Source organism: Syngnathus floridae, chromosome 1 (assembly GCF_059516105.1).
Source record: "Syngnathus floridae isolate MCC-2025c chromosome 1, RoL_Sflo_1.0, whole genome shotgun sequence".
Classification (NCBI taxonomy): Eukaryota; Metazoa; Chordata; class Actinopteri; order Syngnathiformes; family Syngnathidae; genus Syngnathus; species Syngnathus floridae.
Window position 1 is genome coordinate 7,122,015 of NC_142413.1, and position 23,982 is coordinate 7,145,996.

A 23,982-nucleotide genomic window follows, 5' to 3' on the forward strand; every position below is an offset into this window, starting at 1 on the left:
ACCCCATTCCTAGCCCTAACCCTAGGGTTAGGGTTTGAGCTAGGGTTAGGGTTAGAGCTTGGGTTAGAGCTAGGGGTTAGGGTTAGAGCTAGGGGTTAGGGTTAGAGCTAGGGTTAGGGGTTAGAGATAGGGTTAGAGCTAGGGTTAAAGTTAGGGGTAGGGTTAGGATTAGGGTTAGAGCTAGGGTTAGAGCTAGGGTTAGAGCTAGGGTTGGAGGTTAGGGTTAGAGCTAGGGTTAGGATTAAGGTAGGGCTAGGGTTAGGGCTAGGGTTAGAGCTAAGGTTAGGGTTAGAGTTAGGGTTAGTGTTAGGGTTAGACCTAGCTCTAACCATAACCCCTAACCCTAGCTCTAACCCTAACCGTAGCTCTAACCCAACCCCATTCCTAGCCCTAACCCTAGGGTTAGGGTTTGAGCTAGGGTTAGGGTTAGAGCTTGGGTTAGAGCTAGGGGTTAGGGTTAGAGCTAGGGTTAGGGGTTAGGGTTAGAGATAGGGTTAGGGCTAGGGTTAAAGTTAGGGGTAGGGTTAGGATTAGGGTTAGAGCTAGGGTTAGAGCTAGGGTTAGTGCTAGGGTTAGGGTTGGAGGTTAGGGTTAGAGCTAGGGTTAGGATTAAGGTAGGGCTAGGGTTAGAGCTAAGGTTAGGGTTAGAGTTAGAGGTAGGGTTAGGGTTAGTGTTAGGGTTAGACCTAGCTCTAACCATAACCCCTAACCCTAGCTATAACCCTAACCGTAGCTCTAACCCAAGTGCTAACCCTAACCCCATTGCTAGCTCTAACCCTAGCTCTAACCCTAACCCCATTCCTAGCTCTGACCCTAACACTAGCCCTAACCCTAACCCAAGCTCTAACCCTAACCCTAGCTCTCACCCTAACCCCTTTATTTATTTATTCTCTTTTTTTTTAACCTCGTGTAGTGTACCTACACATATTGTCATATAAAGCCGTTAACCAAATGTCTGATTTTTATGTTTTAATTGGCGAATATAAAAACAAGGAATAAGACGCCAGACAAGTTTTAACATAAATGTTTATTAAAAATAATATTAAAAGCAAATTCCAAACCAGCAATATAATGTGAAATTGCAGTAGATATATTGGATAACAATATTTAGGCGTATAAAGGTATACACGTTATTTAAAAACGACTATAAGTGTTATACTACGATACAAATGTTTACCAGCTCAGTGGCCTAAGAGGAGAGTGTCCGCCCTGAGATTGGGAGGTTGTGGGTTCAAACCCCTGCCGAGTCATACCAGTGACTATAACAATGATACCCATTTCTTCCCTGCTTGGCACTCAGTGTAAGGGGTTGAAATGGGGCCCCCCCCTGCTGCTCACGATCATTGGGACTTTTGGCACTAGGTACACCGCCATTTGTTATTTTGGGGGACATCAACTCATATAACAACGTAAAACACATATTGTCATATAAAGCAGTTAACCAAATGTCTGATTTTTGTTTTAATTGGCGAATATAAAAACAAGGAATAAAACACCAGACAAGTTTTAACATAAATGTTTATTTGAAAATAATACTAATATTAAAAGTAAATTTCAAACCAGCAATCTAATGCGAAATTTCAGTAGATATATTGGATAACAATATTTAGGCGTATATATGCACACACGTTACTTAAAAACTACTACAAGTGTTACAAAATCAAGATTACCCATAGAGAAGCATAATCTCCCCGTTGTTGCATAACGGCGCCTCCCTTCATGCAATAAAGTTAGCTGTTAGCTTGGAGAAAACGTGCATAAAAGAAGTGGTGTTTCAGTGAGTGGTTCTTTCTTTCCTTGGCAAATCGTAAAGCTACATTCTGGCTTGCATAGTTCACGCCAGGAGGGAGACGCAACACGTTCACTGACTGATCCGTTGTTGCACGGGAAGGAAGGGAGTTCAACCATTAACTCGTTCGCGAACGGGAAAGTCAGAATTTGTTCCTTCACTAATCCGTTCACGCGATGAACTGGAAATGCAAATCACTCACTTACTTACTCGTTCACTCACAGTTCCGTTCAGTTGGTGAACGGGAAAAGCAATTCACGACTCGTTCGTGAACGGGAAGTTACGTCATTTTCTTCTTTGTTTTGATTTACGGCGTGGTGGCACCAGCTTCAAGCGCATTACTGACACCTACTGGTCAAAGTCATATGAACTGAAAAAAGAACGATTTGTTTACTGACCCTAACCCTTGTATTTATATTCGCCAATCAAAACATAAAAATCAGACATTTGGTTAACTGCTTTATACGACAATATATATGTGTTTTACGTTGTTATATGAGTTTGTGTCCCCTAAAATAACAAATGTCAGCATAACGAATTTTTTTAATCAACCTTTTATTCAAACACATTCGGAATAATAACACCATCAACTATAACCCAACAGATACAAAATTAAAACATCAATGTCGGCATAACGTGCGTTGGCTGGTATAGCAGCAATGCTGTCTGTCACTCACTCGTGAATCTTCGCGAACGACTAATCAGCAGCGAGCGATAAAAACTGTCACTTTCATTTACAAAAGAAATACAATTTAAAGAATATTTAGTATTTATTTTTATTCAATTATTCTACCTATGATTTATTCTACAGTAAGCGATTGGTGCTGTGACTGTGGTTATACAACTGAAGAATGATAAAATAATCCTTTTGATCATTTTCATATGGTTGTATTGGTCAAATATTCAACAAACGAATCCTTGGGAGTTAGAAAAGTGTATTTAAAAACATAAATCTAGCTAAGCGAGACACATTTTTGTGTTTGGTCAAAGCCCGGCGAAGAATGATAATCGGGCAGTGTTTGATTTAGGATGGAAAAGAAAGGAATTCTTCACAGGATTAAGATTTATGGTTTTCTTCTTCTCTGCTTCTGAACATTCTGTTATCTGGCAGATATGAAAAGCAGCTGTGAACACACACTCACGCAACTGTCATGATGTAGACCTGTGATGGAAAATGTATCGTTATGGGCGATTCTCAAAGTTTTGGCCAATGCCAGTGGAACCTTACATCTCAAATGAACACTTTCCAGGAAATCAAAATGCTCAACATTCATTCAAATAGTTTATCATTGTAGCAGAGGTGGTAAAAGTGCACTTTGCTTTATTCCAAGAGAGCTTGTTGTAATTTCAATATCATTTTCATAATCTACCGTGCTTTGTATATTGACATAACACCAGTCCTCTGTAAGCTTGTTTTTGTCAGTAACATCTGTTCCGATGCTTATTGGTTACTGTTGAACAAACGCCTAGTGGGAGATAAGTCATGTGACATCATCGCAGACATTTTCTCATTTTGGAACCAAATCTCACAAGTGCAAAGACAAGTTGTTGTTCAATGACGCTAATAATGGGAATTTTGGATTATATAACAAGATTTAGTCATACTATCACTGCTCCGTCGTGGGTTTTTAATCCAAAGACAGCACATTGCAAAGGCTAAAACAGATGGTTAATTTTCAGACCCACCCACGATAAGTGAAAGTTTGACATATACACATGCACGGAAAGTTACAACAGTGCTGGTCCAAGCACAACAGAGACTAAACATGACCACAAACAGAATCCGAGTAAATAACAAGTACCAAAATCTCACCGTGCATTAGCATTTATTATTCCATATAAAGGGGACCGAACGGTTGAATATTCTGTCGTGTATCGTTGCACCCCTAAAACTCATATAGCCATGGTTTACTGTTCAAAGAATGGAGGATCATTTATGTTTGCCAGGGAAAAAGTTGAATAACATAGTATCTTTTTACAAGGAGAAATGTCAAAGCTCAAATTGAGCCGCAAAGTTCAAAGTTGACATAACCGGCAATAAAAACATTGACATTGACAAGTTGTAAAGCTGCCACCTGCGACTCAACACACAATTTATGACCTCACACATGAAGATGTTTCTACAATTTTTTTTCAAACGCTTTTTAATAACCCCCTTTCCATTAAATTTTCACAAAATTATTCAGCAAGTAATTTTGGGGCTTTTCCCACATTATGTGTTAATGATCAACCTGTGACAGTCTCTTACTGTCAAAAAAATATTAAAAGTACCTATTAGAAATAAAAGTTTGTGACCATCTAAGCTACTGATTTTATTGATTTATGGAAATTGAGTGGAAATAAAGCAAAACACACAGTTCCAGACAAGTATGACTTTGTGTAACAATAAAAAGGTTGTAAGGAATGTTAGTCTGGAGACGAATTGTATTCATATGGGAACAAAAAAAAGCAAAGGACACATGCGAAAGTGATTAAACGGCACGAGTGAATGCAAAATGTGACAAAATGCAGCCCAGAATTTTTTTTTTTCCTTGAATCTCATGAAAAGTGTTTGCGTGGGGTTGAGCAAAGGACGTTGTGTACTTGTCTTGTTAGTGTGAGTGCACAATAAGATCATCTTCAACAAGGCTTTGCCATAAGCAGCTGCTTTATGTTTGTTGCTTGTCTTGCAGTAAGAAACCATTACATTTGGCTCTAATCTACAATCAAATGAGGAATGTATTCCAACTGCTCCAATGGAAATGGTACAGTCCAAGCTCTCTCATGCTCACCTCTCCATGAAGTTGCCTGCTAACAAACCAACTCATTAAATCCATTGTCGTGGCCTAGCCGTGACTCATAATATTTGTTTCATCAATTATAGACACATTAAGTCTCGTAATTTGTTGCAAACATTGATTTCAATTGGGAAATTTGATTTCCTTATGACTTAGATGTGACTTCCTTCCACCTCTGATGTGAACCACTGCACGAGGACGGATGATGATGATCATTCTGCACATGGAGTGACATTCAGGTGTTTTCTACATGTTCTCACTCCGACGCCTGCTGACATCATTAAAGTGGGAAAAATCTTGCTGGTGGAATGAAGGCGCGTGTTCACGTTGTGTGATTATTGCTCAGTGACACCACACGGTGACCTAGTCTAAGCCCATTCCTCTTTCTGCCTGAAGGTGGCAAAAGTACTCAGGCTCGATACTAAGGTAGACCGGGAGCTCATTTGTTCCAAATGCTAATTTTGTGCAACTGCAGCTCACGGGCCTGTTCGATACATCATTTACATGAGCAATTTTTTCTCCTCTGATTGGTTCGTCAGAGCAGCCAACTTTAGCTAGCTAAACACATCTGTAGCAAAAAGTACCCTTCCTTATATTTTATAACTGGCTGAGTAGAATGCATTTCAATCATTTTATTGTGATATATCAAGCGTAAAAACAATCAATTCGCGTTTTTGTACGGTATTGATTGCTTCTATGGTTGCAATGTGAAAATTGAGAAGTGGATTAAGCAACAGTATTAGGAGAAGAACAGTACATCCGTGTGTGTGTGTGTGTGTGTGTGTGCGTCTCTCGTTGGGCCTCTCACCTCGCATGAGCAGCTCGAGCGCTGAGAGCAGCAACAAGAAAGGTCAGGAGGAGTCCAGCACTGCCCCGCTTATATCTCGCCCGCTCGTTCTCGTGTTCAGTCGGCGTGTTTCCGCATTTTGCTGCCAAATGAACTCAAGTGAATAGATATCGTTTTGAGCGGTTGCCCCACAATGAGCCATGATTTGCCACATAAAAAGTTAAAACAATTCAAACAAACGTACCAACACTGATGTCTCTGATACAATCGTAACACATCACCACATAAATCTGACCTCCCCTAAATGAATATAAACGATGTTTTGTGTTTTCGCTTGAACTTTTCGTCCTTTTGTGTCCCGGCCACCGTCCCGAATGTTTGTGCGCTGGACATAATACCAGCGGACGTGTCGTAATGGTGGCGTGGCCCGAGTCCAAACCTTTGCTCCGTGTGTCCTTGCAGTGTTTGTTGTGGGTGAACAAGGGCCAGTGAGTTGGCTCGGGCCACTCTTTATCGGCTGACAAGCCTTCAACGTGCACACACACACACACACACACACACACACACACACACACACACACACACACAAAGCTTTCAACAAGAACTCTATGTATGGCTGTACGAGCTTTTATTCCATATCCAGTGTAAGTTTTATTCATGTTTTTTTCCGGGACTCCTACTGCCAATTTTGATCAATTCAAGCTTATTCGCTATCAACTAGTGTAGCTATCAAATAAATGCTCATGGAACTCCAAGGAAGGTTTCTAGTGAGGGAAAGTAGTTATTGGTGGTGACATAAAATGGTCTGAGTTGACATTTAGCAGTTTACTCGTCGAACGCAGATGTCAACGAGTGCACAGTTTTGCCTGAATTGTAACAATCCTGTCGATTAAGCTTTTTTAAAATATTCTTGATAAGAAAGCTACGAGTCTATTAGCATTGAGTTTTGCACATGGCTTTTGTTCAACTAGTTTGCCAAAGTTGTCCAACTCTGTGGAAAAAAAACAGTTTTTACTGGAATATAAAGCTTGTTAGTGTCGATGTTTCTCACATTTCTGGCAGAATTTACTTTTGAGGTCTAATTACAGATTGTTTGACATTTGACTCGAAGCCACAACCTCTTGCCTGTGAGGCTGACGTGCTATCCACTAGGCCAAGATTTTTTTTACATCTTCCTTCATGGTGGTCGTTGCATATTTTGAATGCTTTGTCTTCAAGCAACTTGCGTTCACGGCCAGTCTTTTTGAAAAGCGCAAGGCCGCTCGCTCGCTCTGCACCTGCAGACTTGATGAATCCCGCGTGAGTGTTGGCATCCAGTCAGAAATGTCACTGCGCCAACTGAACTCCAGCTGCTGTGTTTTTCTTCCTATGGTTCTCCTTTGGTGCGGAAATGGGCGTCACAGCTTCCAGTGAGTCTTGACTTTTAGGACTTGATTTGCGTTGTAAAGACTCAACTTGACTTTGGTTTGGCATTCTGAAAAATCAAAATGCCTTAGACTTGTACTATAAGCGAATCCCTCATGTGGATAATTTTTCACTTCCCTGCAATAGGTAAAAATCAGAAATAAAAACTGGACCATGTAAAAGTTGTTTTTTTCCCCTACCGCATGCTTGGAATACAATTAAACATATTAAAACAAATTTTTTCAAGTCTTTAGCTTTTGTTCTCTCTCACTATCAAAAAATGTGAGCTTATCATATCACATCAATTTCCTGAAACGAAAAAACGAGCAAGAATATTTGACAGCTTGTGACTTTCTTGACCCAAGTCATAACTTGATTCCACTTGAAGTTGAGTGTCGACTCCACTTGACTCGCTGGATGTTGGCCAGGCTAAGTTGCTTGTCGAGACTTCCTAATGACTCGCACATCTGCGACTTCCTTCCACCTCCGTCTCCCGGGACGCTTCTGCGAAGGTGCGGGCCGACACGAAGGTTGGCTTGCGCACGCCGGGGTCTCCCACGTGTGTGGACGGCAAAGGCCCGCTTGATCCAAACCTCAGCGAATTCCTGACGATGGAAAGAATGCATGGCGCGTTTTCTTGGTTCTGTTTTTGATTGGCCCTCTGTGCGGCTCAGGTCTTCTTTCACTGCTCTGGAAACATGTTTGCATGTCAAGTGAATTTTGGTCAGTCCAACTGAATTGAAAGTGTATAAGAACTTTCATGTGCCTTGGATAGAGAACAGACCCAGTTTGTCTGAGCTTCTTTGCCAAGACTATGCAAACATGCAGCATGGCCAAAAATGTCCAGAAACACTGCTTGCTAATATTGTTTTTCATTTATGTCGCAGATCCAATTACCCAATTCTGATTTATTGCGGCAGATACATTCCAGAGCCGCTGTATTGATTGACCATATCATATTTGACCATTCCCAAATGCTCTCAACAAATTTGAAATTATTGAAATGCATTTTTAAGTTTCTACTTCTTCCTGCTCATCCGCAAAACATATCATATTGTCAAATGAAAGGCTGCTAGCTCAATGCTAACATATGATGTGAAACACCATAGACAGGCTACTGGGAATTAGCATCAATATCTAACGTTACATAAAAAGCAGCAAGTCTACTACACTCACGGTACACAACTCGAAATTCCGACTTGCCTGTACACAGCAAGAACACTTCAAAAAAGTTTAAAAATTGGCAATGTAGACAAAAATAACAAGTTAAAAGATAAACCACAGATCTGATGAAGTTCAATGTTATTGAAATGACATCATTACCATGAAGCATCCAAATTAGGTCAACATTATGCCAAAGATTATTTTCTCACCAAGATGAATCAATGCATTTTTTCAAACAGTTTCTTTTCTTTTGGAGTTTGTTTGGCAGAAGGACGCAACTTGTGTTATTCAAATGACATCATGAGCACACAGCCTTCGTTCCCAAGGCCGCAAAATGAGGAAGTCAGCTCTTTTGATTAACATTGTCACTACGAAGCCAGCTGTACACACACGCACAAAAAGCTCAGATAGAGTGGCCAATATCAAGTGTTTGTTGTTGCTCGGCAACCATGTTGTCCATGTGGGTGGGTTTCGCTTTTGAAAGCTTTGCAGCAAAAATGTCTCGGATAACATTCTGGAGCATTCCATGCTGCACTCAAGTGACCCTCAACCTGTGTGTGTGTGTGCATAGTTACAAGAAGTGGAGTCCCCTTTCTCTTGGGGACACTGTGGCGTAATCCAAACCTAGTCAGTTAAACAAAGTTGTGTGTCACAGCCCCCACTTCCCAGAAAAAAGAAAAAAAAAAACAATCGTTTTATCGGCCACTTTTAAAGTAAACTTCAACTGGGAGTGACAAAAAAATTGAAGCAAGCACTCTTTGCTCATGAGATAGTGTTTAATTTGTTATATAATTTTTTGAGAAAATGTCAGGCCATGTTTGCAATGTGCTGTCGTGAGTGAGAGGCGAAACGAGGATATTCACTGTGAGCTTGCAAATATTTGCTCAGCGCTTTACAACAGATTTGTGTCCTCAATGCTTTTGTGTCTCTTCCATGGAGACGAGGACGCGAGAACCGCGCCACCGTCGGACGGATTTCTCACGCTAATCTTGGGACCAAACATGGCAAAGCATGAACTTTGTGTAAAAATTCAGAAAAAAAGGTAAAAATGTAGTTGTGGGCGGATCAGTGTTATAATACTCATTTACATTTGATTTCATTTGGATTTTTGCAGATTCATTTTCTTTTTGAGAGATGATTTATTGGTTATTTCTAGTTTTAATTGTTTTCAAAAATGCTGTATTTCAGTTTAGTTTTTGCTGGTTTAGATATTTGTTTTATTTTAGGGGAGTATTTTTAAAGTAAGGATAAGTACAATTCTCAAACCTCTTTGACTCTCTTTGACCTTGTACAGACGTACAACAGTACCAAGAATAAATACTTTAGAAATTAACCCTGAAAGCTTATTTCTGATATTAATTTTGCTATGTTTATAATTGTAGTTAATTTTTCTCTGTAAAAAGTAGTTATAGTTGGTTTTAGTTTTTTAAGCATTTTTGGTTTTATTTTATTTTGTTAATGAAATGTTTTCCAGTTTGTTTTATTTTTAACTAAAATGAACTTGGGACGAATCAATCCAAATTTACATGTAATGGATACCAATGATAATATTGATAATGAAGGTACAAGAAATTTGAATCTACGTGCAACATATTTATCCCTTCAAAAGGGTGTTATCCAAGTGTCGGTCGTAGTTTTCCAGGTTTTTGTGTTTATGGCAACTTAAAGCAGCTGCGCACTTTAATTTTGAGCTCGCCTCGTTTTTCATCCCACACCCCACTTTTGCTCTGGAAGCACTTGAAAGCAGACAAATATTTCAGCCTTCATTCCTCACGCTCTGATCTTTACATTCAGGTTTTGCGTGGGTCATCTTTCACGCAAATGGGATGGAAATCAACCGAAATATCGCAGACACAACATTGGCGTTTTGGTTCCATTCCAAATTCAGTGGCCTTCTCTGAGATGTGATGACGACACACGCTCCACTAATTTCCTTGCAGTTAGTTTGCATTCCTCGCTTCTGTTTTTGCACAGCCTTTCTTTTTTTCTTTTTCCATTTTGCTCCTCCAACCCGACTGGAATGACATCATTAGCCCATGTGGCGGAATACCCACAAGGCCCTGCAGGAGGACCGGGGACAGGAGGGGGCGGACAGAAGGTTCTTCACGTTCCTTCATCAGCTGAGTCTGAGCAATAATTCAAGCCCGCTGCGGTCATTAGTGCGGCCGCTACAAATACGGAAAATATTCCTTTAGTGGACACGAGTGTGATGAAAAGTGAGGAAGCGGGATGGAAAAGACATAAAACATGAGGGCACGTGCTGCAGACAGGGGAAAAAGAAGCGCTATTTTTATTGGTCAAGAATTTGGCTACTTTTATTCTAGTCATTCCCAACCAGTGTATGGGAAGTGGTCCAATTTAATTCATTCTAAGTAAATTAAAATGAAATTATTACTGATTTGCAAATAATATAGCTGTGACGAGAAGAGCAATTCAATGTTCTTCCAATGGATGGTAGAAGGTCCAATCAAAACAGAGTCATTGCAAAAGTTTTCAACTAAACTAGCTCTGATTTCACATTGCATTTACAAAAGAAATGGAGATGACATGAACTGATCGGACTTTTTTGTTTGGTGGTTTTTCCACATGTATGACATGTTCTTCTAAATGAAGGTTGAGCTCAAGTCGTTCCACATGGGCACCCGCAGGCATGCAAGGTGGGCCCGCCCGTCCGCATGAAGACTTGCCGTCATGCTGCGAGAGACCCCCAGCCCCCATAAAGCAAAGTGGGATTTCCGAACAGGATCGCAGCCTTTTCGCTTTAATCTGATAATTGGCTTCACGGTCAAACAAGTCGTGTGAAACTTCAAACAACACAGGAGGTTTCTGCCTGGACTCTCTCAAAAGAGCATCAAACAGCTGCAGCTTGGGTTGCGACCAGACTAAAGAGATCAGAACACATTACAATCCAAATCTAAAGACTTTACACTGGATTCCAAATAGATTTGACAGTTTTGCTACTTGTCTATGAACTGCTGAATGTCCTGAGTAAGGTTAAGTCCGCCCTGTTACGAGATTTTAATGTTATCCTTCTGGCAAATTGCGCTGGAGTCTATGTGGGTCTCGTTTTTTTGGACCTGATTACAGCGTTCGATACGATGTTCTGTTGGCTCGCTTGCAGCATCGAGTTGTCGCTCTCTAGAGTCGTACGGTGTACCGCAGGGTTCAATTTTGGGACACCTGCTGTTTTTATCGTATTTGCTGCCCCCATCTTAAGGAAGCATAATATTTCCTATCACCGCTATGAAGATATGTCCCGGTTTTTACTCGAGGCCGTTTTTGTCCTCGCTGAAGTAATTCAAAGCCTGGATGGCACGAAACGTCTCGAACTTCAACGAAAAGAAAACAGATGGTGTTTGGTCCCAGTGCCTCTTGTAAGTCTCACTTGGGCCCCCTGGAATTTTATCTCCAGCCAGCAGTCTCGATTTGGGGTTTTAAATTTGACATTGGACCAACAATTTGACGCTGTTGCTAAATCCATTTTTATTTTATTTTTTATCTTAGGGAGCTGGCTAAAGTAAAGCCTCCCTTTCACAACAGAAACAAAAACAAAATGTGATCTTAAACCCCATTGTTCATGTGCCATTCAGACGACTTAATAGAAGCAATGTGTTCAAGTACATTGGCCCATATTTGATACATTTGTCAAATCATTGAGACAAGATGGTCATTATTTCACTGGCTGTGAATTTGGAGCCATTTTCATATGTCGGTGAGCTGTGCCATTCTTCTGAGGTCATCTCACAACCGCGGAATCTTGCAGACTCGGCAAACTGGGCTACCAGTAATGAGGAAGGAATCATCGTGAAGAAAGTCAAACAAGATGACGTTTAATTTCCGTGGCGCTTTTTTCTGAGCGTTGCTCGAACGGAGGCGCTTTTAGGAACTTGACAGCTGTTGCTCTCGTCAGGTGAACGTTTCCGTATTTTTCTCTCCGATGATTCATGCTGGAAATTGTGAGCGGGGTTTTGCAGACAAATCCTGTCTGACAGTCAGCCGGACGGAGACCTCAAAGTTGGGTTGAACATTTTTTTTGCCCTTTCATTCACCTGTTTGGTCAGCCATGCTTTATAATTATGCACACAAAGTCAATTGTACATAGCACCCATTGACATCAGGGTCAAAATAGTTTGGGAATTTTCACTACACTTTCATTTTGTTTTATTTTTTAAATATTCGGCTCAATTTGTCACCCACCCAATAGCGCTGATGAAAAGAATTGAGGACCCCCCCATCATCATTTAAGTTGTCCATCCTATTCGTAGGATGCTAAAGTTGTCTTACTCGTGAGAAGAAAGAGCCACGTAACTTAAGCTGGATAGCTTAAATGCTAAAGCAGCTTTATGATAACGGCAGACCCGCACCAAACCATGATGGATGAACTTAACAAATGTCAGCAGGATGGATCCCATTAGGCCGACAGATGTTTTATTTCCCCTCCACCTTAAATCTGCTTCTACCGAGGTGAAGATGACGCCTCAGAAGTCAAGGACGGTGGCTCGTGCTGCAATTTCGAACAGTGTGTGAGTGTGTGTGTGTGTGTGTCTCTGAGAACGAACGAGGGAATGTGAGATTCAGTGTGTGAGTCATTGTGTGTCGATGTGTGCAACAAGGTGGGTATTGTGCCCGTCCTGACTCATGTTCTTGTCTTTGGAGATGTGTGGACATTCCTACACGCTGCGTCGCCGTGACCGGGTGCTTTTGTTTGGCTCGCCGGTACCACGCCGACCCCTGGGAGCATCCCAATTGCGTGTCCAGAATTCCTTCGGTTCACACACGTTCACACCTTTTAAGGGGAGCGGTAGACCAAGGTCAAGAAAGATCTTTGCTTAGTTGGATTTCACCAACCTGGGAAATTTCTGCATTAACAAAAACCTAAATGGAGTTTTTACTGGCAAGTGGTCAAAAATAAATTGTCATTTATTGGCCAATAGTGAACATCCATCCATATTGTCATTTTTGATTCCTGGGGTATTTGAAATCAAGCCGTTTTAAATTAGTTGTAGGTAGATAATACGATTGGAAAAGGGTATTCATTATTTTGTTACTATAATATTTTGCATTGATATTTTTCTTGCTCATTTATTTTGGCTTTGTCAACTCTGCTTTTCCAAGAATATTTCAATCTGAGTTTGACTCCTTTCTCTAGTTGAAGGGTGATAATTAAGGCTTGATTCAATCACATTTAAGTTCAAGTTTAATTCAAAATTATATTATTATATTTTTTCTATTATTATTATGATTCACAAAGCATCTAGGGTTATTTAAAAATTATCTGAAAAAATTGATTGCCTCTTCTGTTTTTGACCAAGATTATTTTCTTGCAATGGTCTGGTTTTGTGATGAAATATCATCAAGAGCTTTTTCATATTAAAAGTGAGATTTTTTACAATTATTATTTCAATTTCACGGCGCTAGGACCCCGGGTGGGTTTGACCTAGGCTCACCAACTCCACGCTGGAGTTGGCGCTCCGCACGCGCGTGCGAGCGCACCCTGAAGCGTCATTTGCATTTTGTAACACTCGTCGAAGCGCAGCACGTCGGACTACTCAACTTCGTTACCTGCTGCTTTTCTACGGGGGATCTCAAACAAGCCATTCACGTGCGCTCATCATATGCATGCAATGAAAAGAACAAACATGGATGCAAACATGGACGGCACACATTCATAAACCAGGTAATATATATTACGCGATAGACTTTTTGGTGTTGGTCGGACGGGGCGTACTTACCTGCCCTTTTAAGGACAAACGTCACATGACATTGATAAAACACAATATATATTTGTTTACTTATATTTGTTCATTTATTTATTTATTTATTTGTTTGTTATTATTGATCTAGTTGTTGTTTATTAATATAAAGCTATATGTTGTCTGTCTGTTCAATAAAGTATCTATCTATCTATCTATCTATCTATCTATCTATCTATCTATCTATCTATCTATCTATCTATCTATCTATCTATCTATCTATCTACCTATCTACCTATCTATCTATCTATCTATCTATCTATCTATCTATCTATCTATCTATCTATCTATCTATCTATCTATCTATCTATCTATCTATCTATCTATCTGAAAATATTTCTCGATATATGGAATGAGCACAGTGCCGCACCGCAGTGCTGTATGTTTCTTCCACGTGCACGAGTGGAGTGCAATATTGTATATTAGCAGCAGATGTTAAAAAAGAATGGCTCATTTTTATTCTGACTGACTGACTGACTGACTGACTGACTGGGGTTGCATTTGGCAGGATTTGCACGCCGTGAAAAGTGAGGGGAAGAAAAACGCAAGCAGCTCTTCAAACAAATCTCGACTTGTTTTTGTCTCCAACAAAAGAAGTTATTCAGTGTCTGATGTTGGCTCAGACTTGATTTGGGTTGGATTATTCACAGCTCAACTTTCGCCCTTTTAGGATTTCACTTTTTTTCTCCCTACAAGTGGAGTCTGACAAGTCGTAGGTGTGCGTGCTGCGTGTTCGGAGCACACTTCCCATTACTTAGTGGGAAGTAATGTTCTTTTTTTGCCACCATGTTTCAACCTGTCTGGTTTGACTTAGCCACACCTCAGAAGTGCCTCAGGATGCCTCACCTCCAAGAGTAATGTCCTCCCATAAATCCATCAAACAAATCCACCTGATGGATGTGTCTCCGATTTTTAGCCAAGCACTTCTGGGGGACGCACTCATGTCGAGGAGGCATGAGACATTCTTTTGTGTTCTGTTTAAAGAAACAGCTTGTTTTGAGGTTACTTGACTTCCTCTTACTTTCTTCGGAATGCAAACACGCGTCCATAAAAGTGTTTCTGTGCATATTTGCCTTGAAATCGTATTTGAAGCAGATTATCTATATAGCACACAAACACATGGGTCATTGTTAATGCCACTTCTGGAGCCTTTACACTTGATTTGACTTTACAGTTTGGGCACAAAGATTTGGTTTTTCAAACCCTTAACAAGACCCGAGAAGGACAAACAGTGTGTTTCTGTGTCGACAGTGTCGTTCCTGTAGCACCATGATTGAGCGTGGCAGCTCCCAATTACCGGCTCTTCTCCTCCTCCCGTTCCTCCTCCTCTCGTCTTCCCTGGAACTTCCCCGCCGTCCCCTCATGCATCCCCTGGTCCCCACCTTGGTCCCCCATCGTCCAACTCTTCTGGTGCGGTCCCGCTTCAGCGCCCGCCCTCACCTGGCCTTGACCACCCACTGCAACTCCAGCTGCTTCCATCGCGCAGGGGCACCAGGCCACCAGTCTGCCGACAACCTAGCCTTTGAGACCCTCTACTCGGATGGCTCTCGCACGCTGACCACCGTGGACGTGGAGGAGGGGGACGCCAGTCTGGTGGACCGGATGCCCAGCCACAGGATGGGACGCCGGCGTGTGAGACGCCAGATCTACGGTGCAGACGGCCGCTTCAACATCCAGGGTGACAACTTCCTGCTGGACTACCCGTTCTCGGCGGCTGTACGCATCTCCACGGGCTGCACCGGCGTCCTGGTGTCGCGTTGGCATGTCCTGACCGCCGCCCATTGCCTCCATGATGGCAAGGATTACGTCAAGGGGGCGCGCAAGCTCCGAGTTGGCTTCCTCATCCCACCGTCCGTCAACACGACCGTAGCGGAACCCTCGTCCGGGAAGAAGCCCATGGTGCGCTGGGTGCGGGTGAGGCGCACCCGGGTCCCTAAGGGGTGGATCCAGGGTCCTCAGGAGCTAAGCATGGACTTTGACTACGCCCTTCTGGAGCTGCGCTGGCCCCACCGGCGGTCATTTATGCGGCTCGCCGTGGCACCTTCCCCGGATGGCCTGGCGGGTCGCCGCATCCACTTCTCGGGTTTTGACAGCGACCGACCTGGAGAGCTGGTTTACCGTTTTTGCCCGGTGGAAGAAGAGTCGAGCGACCTGATCTACCAACACTGCGACGCTCGGCCGGGGGCCAGCGGATCGGGCGTGTACGGCCGCGTGTGGGACAACTCTTTGGAACGCTGGGAGAGGAAAGTCATTGGGATCTTTTCGGGGCACCAGTGGCTGGAGGTGGACGGAGAGAACCGTGACTACAACGTGGCCGTGCGCATCACTCCGCTCAAGTTTGCACAGATTTGCTACTGGCTGCACGGAAATCGTCTGGACTGTTCGCACGACTGAGACGAAGGAGGGACTCGGACGTGAAATAACAGCCACCCGTCAGGAGGGTACAGTTGTAACGACCAGTTTTTGAAATGCAAGCAATCTCACACGAGATGACAATAAGACAAGCATGCTCGTGCTAGCTGCAACAACAAATTATTGTTGGCATGATCGTTGGAGACATTTGACAACCAGACCCAATTTCCGGTAACACTTACAGAACGAGTATCTTTAACATTTACTAGATGGCCTTGATTGTTTTTTGGAGACTACACACCAGGAATCAAACATCTGAGAATCTGGCATTTGCTGATTTTGATCAGAAGCTCATATTCATCCTGTTTATTGGTACGCGATTATCCTGCTCAACCATCACCATGGCATGCATCTCTTGTGCAGTGTTAATATCTATCTTTTCTAGATGAAAAACACACTTTTATATTCATTTACATAGTTTACACAGCTAAAGGTTTAATTCAACATCTTGACATAAACTTTCTTTCATCTGAATAAGAAACACGTTATGAGCTTGAGAGATAGATTGTTGTAATTTTATTTTTGGACAAATGCTTGATATATTTTAATAAAGAGATTTTATGACAGGACTGGAATCGTCAGTTGAGCAGGAATTACAAGTGGTGCAGTGGCGCCCTCTTGTGGTTATAAGCTTTCTTACACATTGAGGTGATGTGACGGTTAACAACAAAGAAAATTAATTTCAAGACCATATTATGACCATAGCCTGATGTCCTCCTTCCCAAAGTGCCACTAATTAAACAATACTGTTGAGAGGTTGAAGTCCGAAATTGTTAAAATATTTTTTAACAATCTGTTAGCATGAGTTGTCAATTGTTGGACCATTTTGCATATTTGAATCCGATTCTGCTTGACATTTTTGATGATCCAATTTGATGTACAAGAAAATCAAGCCACAGTCAGTAGTTTAGTGCTTTTTTTTTATTAGATAGGAGACGATACAAAACATCCACCATTCGATATTCAGTCTCAAATCTGGTCACCGGTGTTTCATTTACACATTGCTCTCCATCAAGACCTTCACAACGCCAACATTTTATTTCTTTCCCAATGAGATAATGGTTTGAAAAAAAAAAAAGGTACGAGGAATGTGTGAACTACATCAAATGCCGTTGTCAGAACAGGGAAAAAAAAAATACTCAAATTTTGGAATTTTGCATGTTCAAAACAGAAAATATATTAGAACTTGTTCCCCAAGAAAATGTTTGATACGTCTTGTGCAATGGAGAGTGTGAATTAGTTTACACTAAACCAGATCTCACTACAGTTACAAAGCTTACCTACAAGTTTGGCAAAAAAAAAAATTGCTGAAATAAAAAGCAGAATTTGTTGATGCATAACCCCTTCAAAATAGAACAACCCCCTCCTTAGCTTTATACATCACATCATCCTTCATTCAATTGGACTAACATTTTCACCATTGTGTGTTTTGTTCATTCATATTCTTAAACGGGAACGACAGTCCGGATTTTGGAATTATCTCCTTTTATATATGAACTGTCGCTGGCACCCCCTCCCATGTCCACCCACAATATTACCCCCCCATAGAGAGTCCCACAAACTGCTGGTTCTGATTCTTCTGCTTTTATTTCTTTTTTTGCCCTTCTCCAAACCATACTGGAACGAACAGCTAAACCCGACAGATGTGTCTGAAAGGCCTCCCCGGAAGCCAGAAAATAGGGAAAGGGGGTTGGGGTGGTGGTGGAGGGGGAGAGGGGTGTCAAGGGCCGATATTTAAATGGGGCAGCCTTCCAGGCTGACTACTGATCCACCTCCAAGCTTTTCTGCCAGGGTGTGCCGGTCTTTCAGGTCTTCCAAACCGTTCACCTGCCACTCATGCTTGATACCTGAAAGAAAATTAAAATTCTGACTCCCACCATTCTGCGCGTGACAGATGACACACCCTGATGAGCCCGTCAGGACTGATATGCTCTCCCGGACGACCGTGTTGTCGAGTGATGCTGCTAGCTTGCCTGATTTAGCTCCGTCCACCGTGTTGCCATATTTTTTCGTTTTGGTCTAATTTTGCACCGTGTTAAGAACCAGTCAGGTAGAGAGCATCTCGTGCTGGAGCAAAAAAGTGTAATGACTACGTAGTACGTAGTACAGTTTTTCACCATTTGTTTTCCTGGTATTCTTGGGGCGTATCTAAAACTTTGTTGAGTAGCCCCTCCTCCCTAATGACTTGCACATCTTTGTTTGCATCAATTGTAAAGTGCAGTTCGCTAGCGAGCAGAGCCTTCAAAATGCACATTTCTTAGAGTGCCTTGTTGTTCACGAGTGTGCTAACAAATGTGGTACCTGGCAAAGCGTACAACATACTCGCAAATTGCGTTTCATTCAACGAACCTTGAATATTTTCGTTCATGACTGTTGTAAAATTTGACACTTGGACCCCTTTTATTTTTATTTGTGAAAATAGTGTTTAGTCTGACTTTATTCTTATTGCACTTATCAAGCCTACCCCTTCCCCCAAACACAAGCTCACACGGGTCAGGCGAGTAAAATGATACGGTGTCAGTTGCAACACGTGAGGATGCACACGCTGGAGTCCTAGAAGTGAAGGAGAAGCTGCGGCTTCTGTGCTCGCCGAGCAACCAAAACCACCCAAGTACACCAGGCCTCGCATGTATGTCAGAGACATCCGATAGGATAAACGGAAAGAGTTCCTGCTTCAATTCCATCTGCCTCATTGCTTCCCCAAACTTTGCCTTGAGATAAGTCTCATGGCACACCAAACAAACACGTATCAGAAGCACATAGAGTGAGCCCACACCTATTTGCGGGTCTCTCGTCACAAAAGTTTAGTCTGGAACCTGTTTTCAGCAATTAACCCAAAAGAGGTGCTCGCTGCAGCACTCTAAAATGACACAAGATGGCGCTAAAACCCAGCCTTAAGGGAAGCATGCTGGGGAATTAAGGCGTTTCATGATATCTCAATGTACTTGCTCAGTGTGAAAGAACACTTTTCTAAAATTAGAACGGTTCATTGGACCTTCTACCATCTAGTAGTGGAAATGACAATGCCTGATCAGAGAACTTCCCTTATGCACTGCTCCACAAACTCGAGAATATTTTAAATCCTGACCTTCAAACTTTCTCTTGATGGCATCTTTTGAGCTGGCGTAGATCATCTTGCTTTTCAGGGAGGCGCCATCAGGAGCCCTGCAAAAACAACACAGTCACTAAAACCTCAAAATTCAAAGTTGTACCGGCATACAGAATGTGCAGTGGAAGCACTACATATGCACCCACCCGTGCCCCAAATTTTGCAAAAAGCCTCACCAGAATATGAAGACGAGGTCCTCCTTCTTGGTCTCTTTGGTCTCGTAGGTGGCGTCGTAGAGGGCGTAGCGGCAGTCGTCGGACGGCAGCATATTGACAAAGTACTGGTAGGGGTCCTGCACGGTGGTGCCCAGGTCGCCCAGCAGGATCTCCTTGCCGTCATCCAGCACGATGTTCTTCAAATCCTTGCTCATGCAGAAGAGGATGGCCTTCTTCCTCCTCCGTTTCTCCTCCTCGTTGGCTTGAGCCTTGCGCACCTTCATGTCGTTGAAAACGGCGATCACTTCGTCCGTCACTTTCACACCGGAGGCCTGTGGGGAAGGAAGAAAGGTCACACGCTAGTATGTGCGCTTAATACATGATTTTTTTTTTTTTGTAAGAAATGCATTTGCACTACTTTTTGTCTTCTTATTTACTGGACATGAGGTGGTTTATGAAATGAATGACTTTGAAGCTTCCACGCTACTTTTGCAGAGCAAACGTATAGTCACGGAAAAAAAATGGCTAACTGAAGCGTTGGTGCCTTGAAAGCAAACAATCGCCACAGTGTTCCATGGCCCACAAGAGAGTCGGAGTGGGAGGAAAAAGGGACAAGCAAGAGCCCGAGGGCTGCATGTGACTCTCTGCTGAGGTGTGGCCATGGGACAGGACGACAGGGAAGAAACGACTCAAGCAGGACGTCACCACTTTTTTCCATATCTAGAAATACTGAACCAAGAAAGGATCCCATTTTGTCATGCGTTTGGGAAACAACGTTAAAACTTGCTCACTGTACGAGCCTAACAATACAACTGCTAAAATCATAAAAAAATGGTCAACGTTATGCCTGTGTATAGCAGATATGTCACGCAAAGAAATAAAATAATCATAAAAAGTATTTGCTTTGTTATAGTTCACCACTGTTTATTTGGAATTTTATGAAAAGTACAACGAGTGGTATTGTTATTCCATCAGTGAGTACTCAATAGTGAATACCCGAGGTGGTCCCAATCTGAAAAATGTGGCATTGAACATCCTTAGTCATCAGTAAAGGTTGAATCAAGGCAACTGGACACTTATTGAGTTTGTTAAAGAAAAAAAAGAAAATAAAGTAAATAAAAATAAATAAATAAATAAAATAAATAAAAACTTGTTACGGGCCAATGAAAGTCTAAATTGCAGCAAAGTTCCATTTCGTTTCCTCCAATGACATATGCAGACCAACAAGCAATACCTTCAAAGGTTGGGAAGGAGGCTATGCTAACCGCGCTAAGCTAAGGTGGGCCGCGCCGAGTTTAAGCAGCCCACAATGGCGCTTCTGTCTGGCCAACTGACGAGTCACATATGCTGTCGCCACTCACACCGCTGCATCTGCTGACTTTGCTTAAGCCAATTCATCAGAAGGAAAAACGCAGTCTCATGAGGAGGACGCCACAAAGTGTGTGCGCGTGCATGTACCAATGGGGGGAAGGGAAACAGGCAGGAGAGCTAAAGAACAAAGAAAAAGGAAATAAGGCAGGAAAGAGAAACACGCTTGGAAAAGAAAAAGCGAGACAAACATGTTTGCCGAAGGTGGAGAAGGAAGTGGGGATGAGTCGTCTCAAATGTAGTAATTATTAACCAGGAAGGAACCCGAAGATTCATAAAAGAATTTTCTTGACCTATTTTCTGTCTTGTGATTCAAGAACACTAGTTCACAACCCCAGCGCTTGATAGCACCGGCAAACCAAAAGACCCAGTCATTTTCAATTCACACTGGTTTCCTTGCATACGAACTACAATTTTAGCAGGTGGCACTAAAGTATCGCTATGCCCGCAGAACAAAAACAAAGGAAGAACATCACAACACAGAAGCTTCAGTTGCTTTCTTTGTTTACATTTTATGTGGACAGCAAATTCCAAGGTGTTTTTACACAATCTTGCAATTTATTATGTGGACAAAAAAACATCAAACATAAATTTAGGGTGGCTGGAACAGATTACTTTATTCCCCGTTCATACGAATGGGGAAATCTGATTTGAGATACAAGCGTCGACACAGAATGAATTTTACTCGCATCTCAAGCCACCACTAGCTTGTATGATCAGAACAAAGGGACAAAGGAGAAACTATAGAAATGAACTTTTAAAAGTTGCTAAGCCTAAAGTCACACACACGCAGTGTAGTATTTGTCGTGTACGCCCAAGTGAGCAACAGTTTTACGTCTTAATTGCGGCCACACCAAAAGGTATTGCAAAGAGACTGCAGCAAATTCACATCGCTAATCTAATCAGACTCCTGGAGACGCCTACCGATGAGGGCAAGGTCCAAGTGACAACTTCACGTTTACAATTCCGACACCTGACAAATAACAAAATGGCATTTGGCTGCAAATGCTCTCACGTTCCTCCACCGCCAACTTTTACTGAGCAACATCAACCAAATAAAATGAAAACTAAAATTATAATCAGCAGTTTCATTCATTCACTGGAGGTATTGGCTGCAACGTTATGGAACACTGTCAACAATATTATACCACCTACCAACATTTCTAAAATATTTTTTATAGGGAGGTAAGCGTCGTGTGAAATACAAGTAATTGTGCCTGGTAGTAATGCACCGATAAGTTCACGGTTAAGAAATCAAGTGTTTTTTTGTTTTGCAAAAAAAAAAAAAAAAAGGTTAAAGAAATGACTTTGATGCTATTAGGCATCAGAAACTCCTGATTCATCAGCTCCAGTTTTCTAAAGAGCTAGGTGACAGAATATGACCATTTATTAAAATGAACACGTACCACAATATTAGGTTTTATAAAAATGAACACAATAATACTAGTGATAACTACATGGACATTAAGGATATCCAACAATTTCGTCAACGGGTTGTCATACTTGTCGTCGCCTCAAATGGCGTGACGTGAACGCAGGGCGGCGCAGACTGCGCAGCAAAAAAGAAAAAAGAAAAAAAAAAAGGGAAGATGCGCAATGAGGATCCGGACGCGACGACCGTTAGCTTCCGCTACTACAACCGGCTTATATAACGGTTCATAATTCGCTTCAATGTCTACCACGACCGAGAGACTACGCAGCGAGACAAATATCGACAATCGTGCTTATTATGGGAATAAATAGTCAGAATTGGTTAACATTAAACACTAAAGATGAAGCACGAAGATGCTCTTTGCACCAAATTTAGGGTGGGGCCGTGAATGCAGCACATGTGACGAGTAGTCGCGAGCACTCTATACATACACACAAAAACGACGCTTGATTCACAAGCATTTTGTCGTATCGTACAAAACACTCTGGATCTTTTATCACGTAATATATATATGTGGTATCGTGGATTGGACACCACTTCGCTAATCACAGTGAAGGGCTGTGGCTAGCGTGTAGGATTGAAGTTAGCGTCAAACAAGAGACAAAGAAAAAAAAAAAAAAAAATCACAGCTCGCGCAGCCGTAATGGATGTCATGGTGTTAGCTTAGCAGGCTAACAATACCGTTAGCTTTGTTAGCCGCAGGCGTCTTGCTCGCTGTGCACCTGCCAGCCCGACACGAAACATCGCCGAGTCCTGTGGCCAAACAACACAGCGAGGCTGCACGGCCATGACAACCAGTGATGGCTCGTCTTCTTACGAACAAACGCGAAGCAATGCGGTCAAGGGGGCTTTGGGTTAAAGAGAAAAAAGAAAAAGCCTTTTATGTGGGGCGAATCACGGAAATGGGCGAAATGGCGCCAGTCGTGTCAGGCCGTGGACATTTTAAAAAGGCCCCCCCAAATCCTAACATCTGATTCCCACGCTTACCGCAAAGCAATTTTGGAAGATTAAAACGATTAATAAACAAATATTTGACAGACGAGCATACGACCAAGCTAGCTTGCGTGACACTCTGTGAGGCTTGATGCTAAACTACAGCTTTTATCTTTTGGGGAGTAAAAATGGGGGTCGCCTTGAATCAAACCTCAGTAAAATGGTTTCTTTTAATCTTAAACCCAGCAAATAGAACACTCCAAACGTTGCGTAAAGCGTCGATAAACGTACCATTGTTGCAGCTCTGAGTTGGTCAGCGTCCGGCCAGAAATTGAATGGAGCTCTGATGGTGATGACGATGATGATGATGAAGACTTGCTCGCTCGCTCTCGTCACGGCGTGAACGCGCTGACGTGCGCGAGCCTGAAAGCGTGAGCGGCGTGCACGAGCGCGTAACCCCTTCAGCAACGTCCCTACAGCTGATTTTTCCATTTGGTATTGGAAACGGGAAATTGTTATATTATAGCTAAAAATCAATTTATGGCTTGGGGCATGTGGACTTAGTTAATTAATGTGGCTTGGGAAATTAATTACGAAAACAAACATCATAGTAGTTGTCAAATTTTGTATGGCCTATTTGTAGATTAATTATATCGTAGGGATGAAAGTCGTACATCTGCCGCTATCCTGGTCTCAGTAAGGTTTCTAGTTAATCAATAGTGTAGAAAACGTATGATTGACAGTCATTGTGGCTGTTAAACGTTCTTTATTAAACAGAAAAATACAAACTATTGAGTCACATAGAGGCTATTGATTTGGCGTGAGTGAATTCAATATATATATAAAAAGGGCGTTCATTTGTTCTGTCAGTGATGGCGGCTGTCTCACAAAATCTCATT

General features: G+C 42.1%; 2 protein-coding genes and 1 long non-coding RNA gene across 3 annotated transcripts; 1 reads left to right on the top strand and 2 right to left on the bottom strand.

The window, feature by feature from the left end:
- Positions 1-1,008: 1,008 nt before the first annotated feature.
- On the bottom strand, positions 1,009-5,813 carry LOC148403797 (uncharacterized). The gene is made up of 2 exons (XR_015858609.1): positions 5,598-5,813; positions 1,009-5,495 (listed from the first exon to the last, which is right to left on the bottom strand). It is a non-coding gene; the product is annotated as an uncharacterized LOC148403797 (long non-coding RNA).
- Positions 5,814-13,410: 7,597 nt separating this feature from the next.
- prss23 (serine protease 23) lies at positions 13,411-17,795 on the top strand. Its single transcript, XM_088369736.1, has 2 exons — positions 13,411-13,598; positions 14,926-17,795. Exon 2 carries the CDS (start codon positions 14,944-14,946, stop codon positions 16,066-16,068), a length of 1,125 nt encoding a protein of 374 aa, XP_088225862.1. The 5' UTR covers positions 13,411-13,598; positions 14,926-14,943; the 3' UTR covers positions 16,069-17,795.
- On the bottom strand, positions 16,993-23,532 carry cfl1 (cofilin 1). The gene is made up of 4 exons (XM_088369746.1): positions 23,375-23,532; positions 19,372-19,682; positions 19,175-19,251; positions 16,993-17,933 (listed from the first exon to the last, which is right to left on the bottom strand). The coding sequence occupies exons 1-4, from the start codon at positions 23,375-23,377 to the stop codon at positions 17,821-17,823; spliced, it is 504 nt and encodes a 167-aa protein (XP_088225872.1). The 5' UTR covers positions 23,378-23,532; the 3' UTR covers positions 16,993-17,820.
- Between the last annotated feature and the right edge of the window lie 450 nt (positions 23,533-23,982).

Bases quoted from the DNA above. Each gene is read 5' to 3' on its own strand.
- prss23 (XM_088369736.1), top strand. From the start codon at position 14,944: ATGATTGAGCGTGGCAGCTCCCAATTACCGGCTCTTCTCCTCCTCCCG.
- cfl1 (XM_088369746.1), bottom strand. The intron at 19,252-19,371 runs GTGAGGCTTTTT...TTGTTTTTGCAG, and splicing joins GACCTCGTCTTCATATTCTG to GGCTCCTGATGGCGCCTCCC. The intron at 17,934-19,174 runs GTCAGGATTTAA...ATTTTCTTTCAG, and splicing joins CATCAAGAGAAAGTTTGAAG to GTATCAAGCATGAGTGGCAG.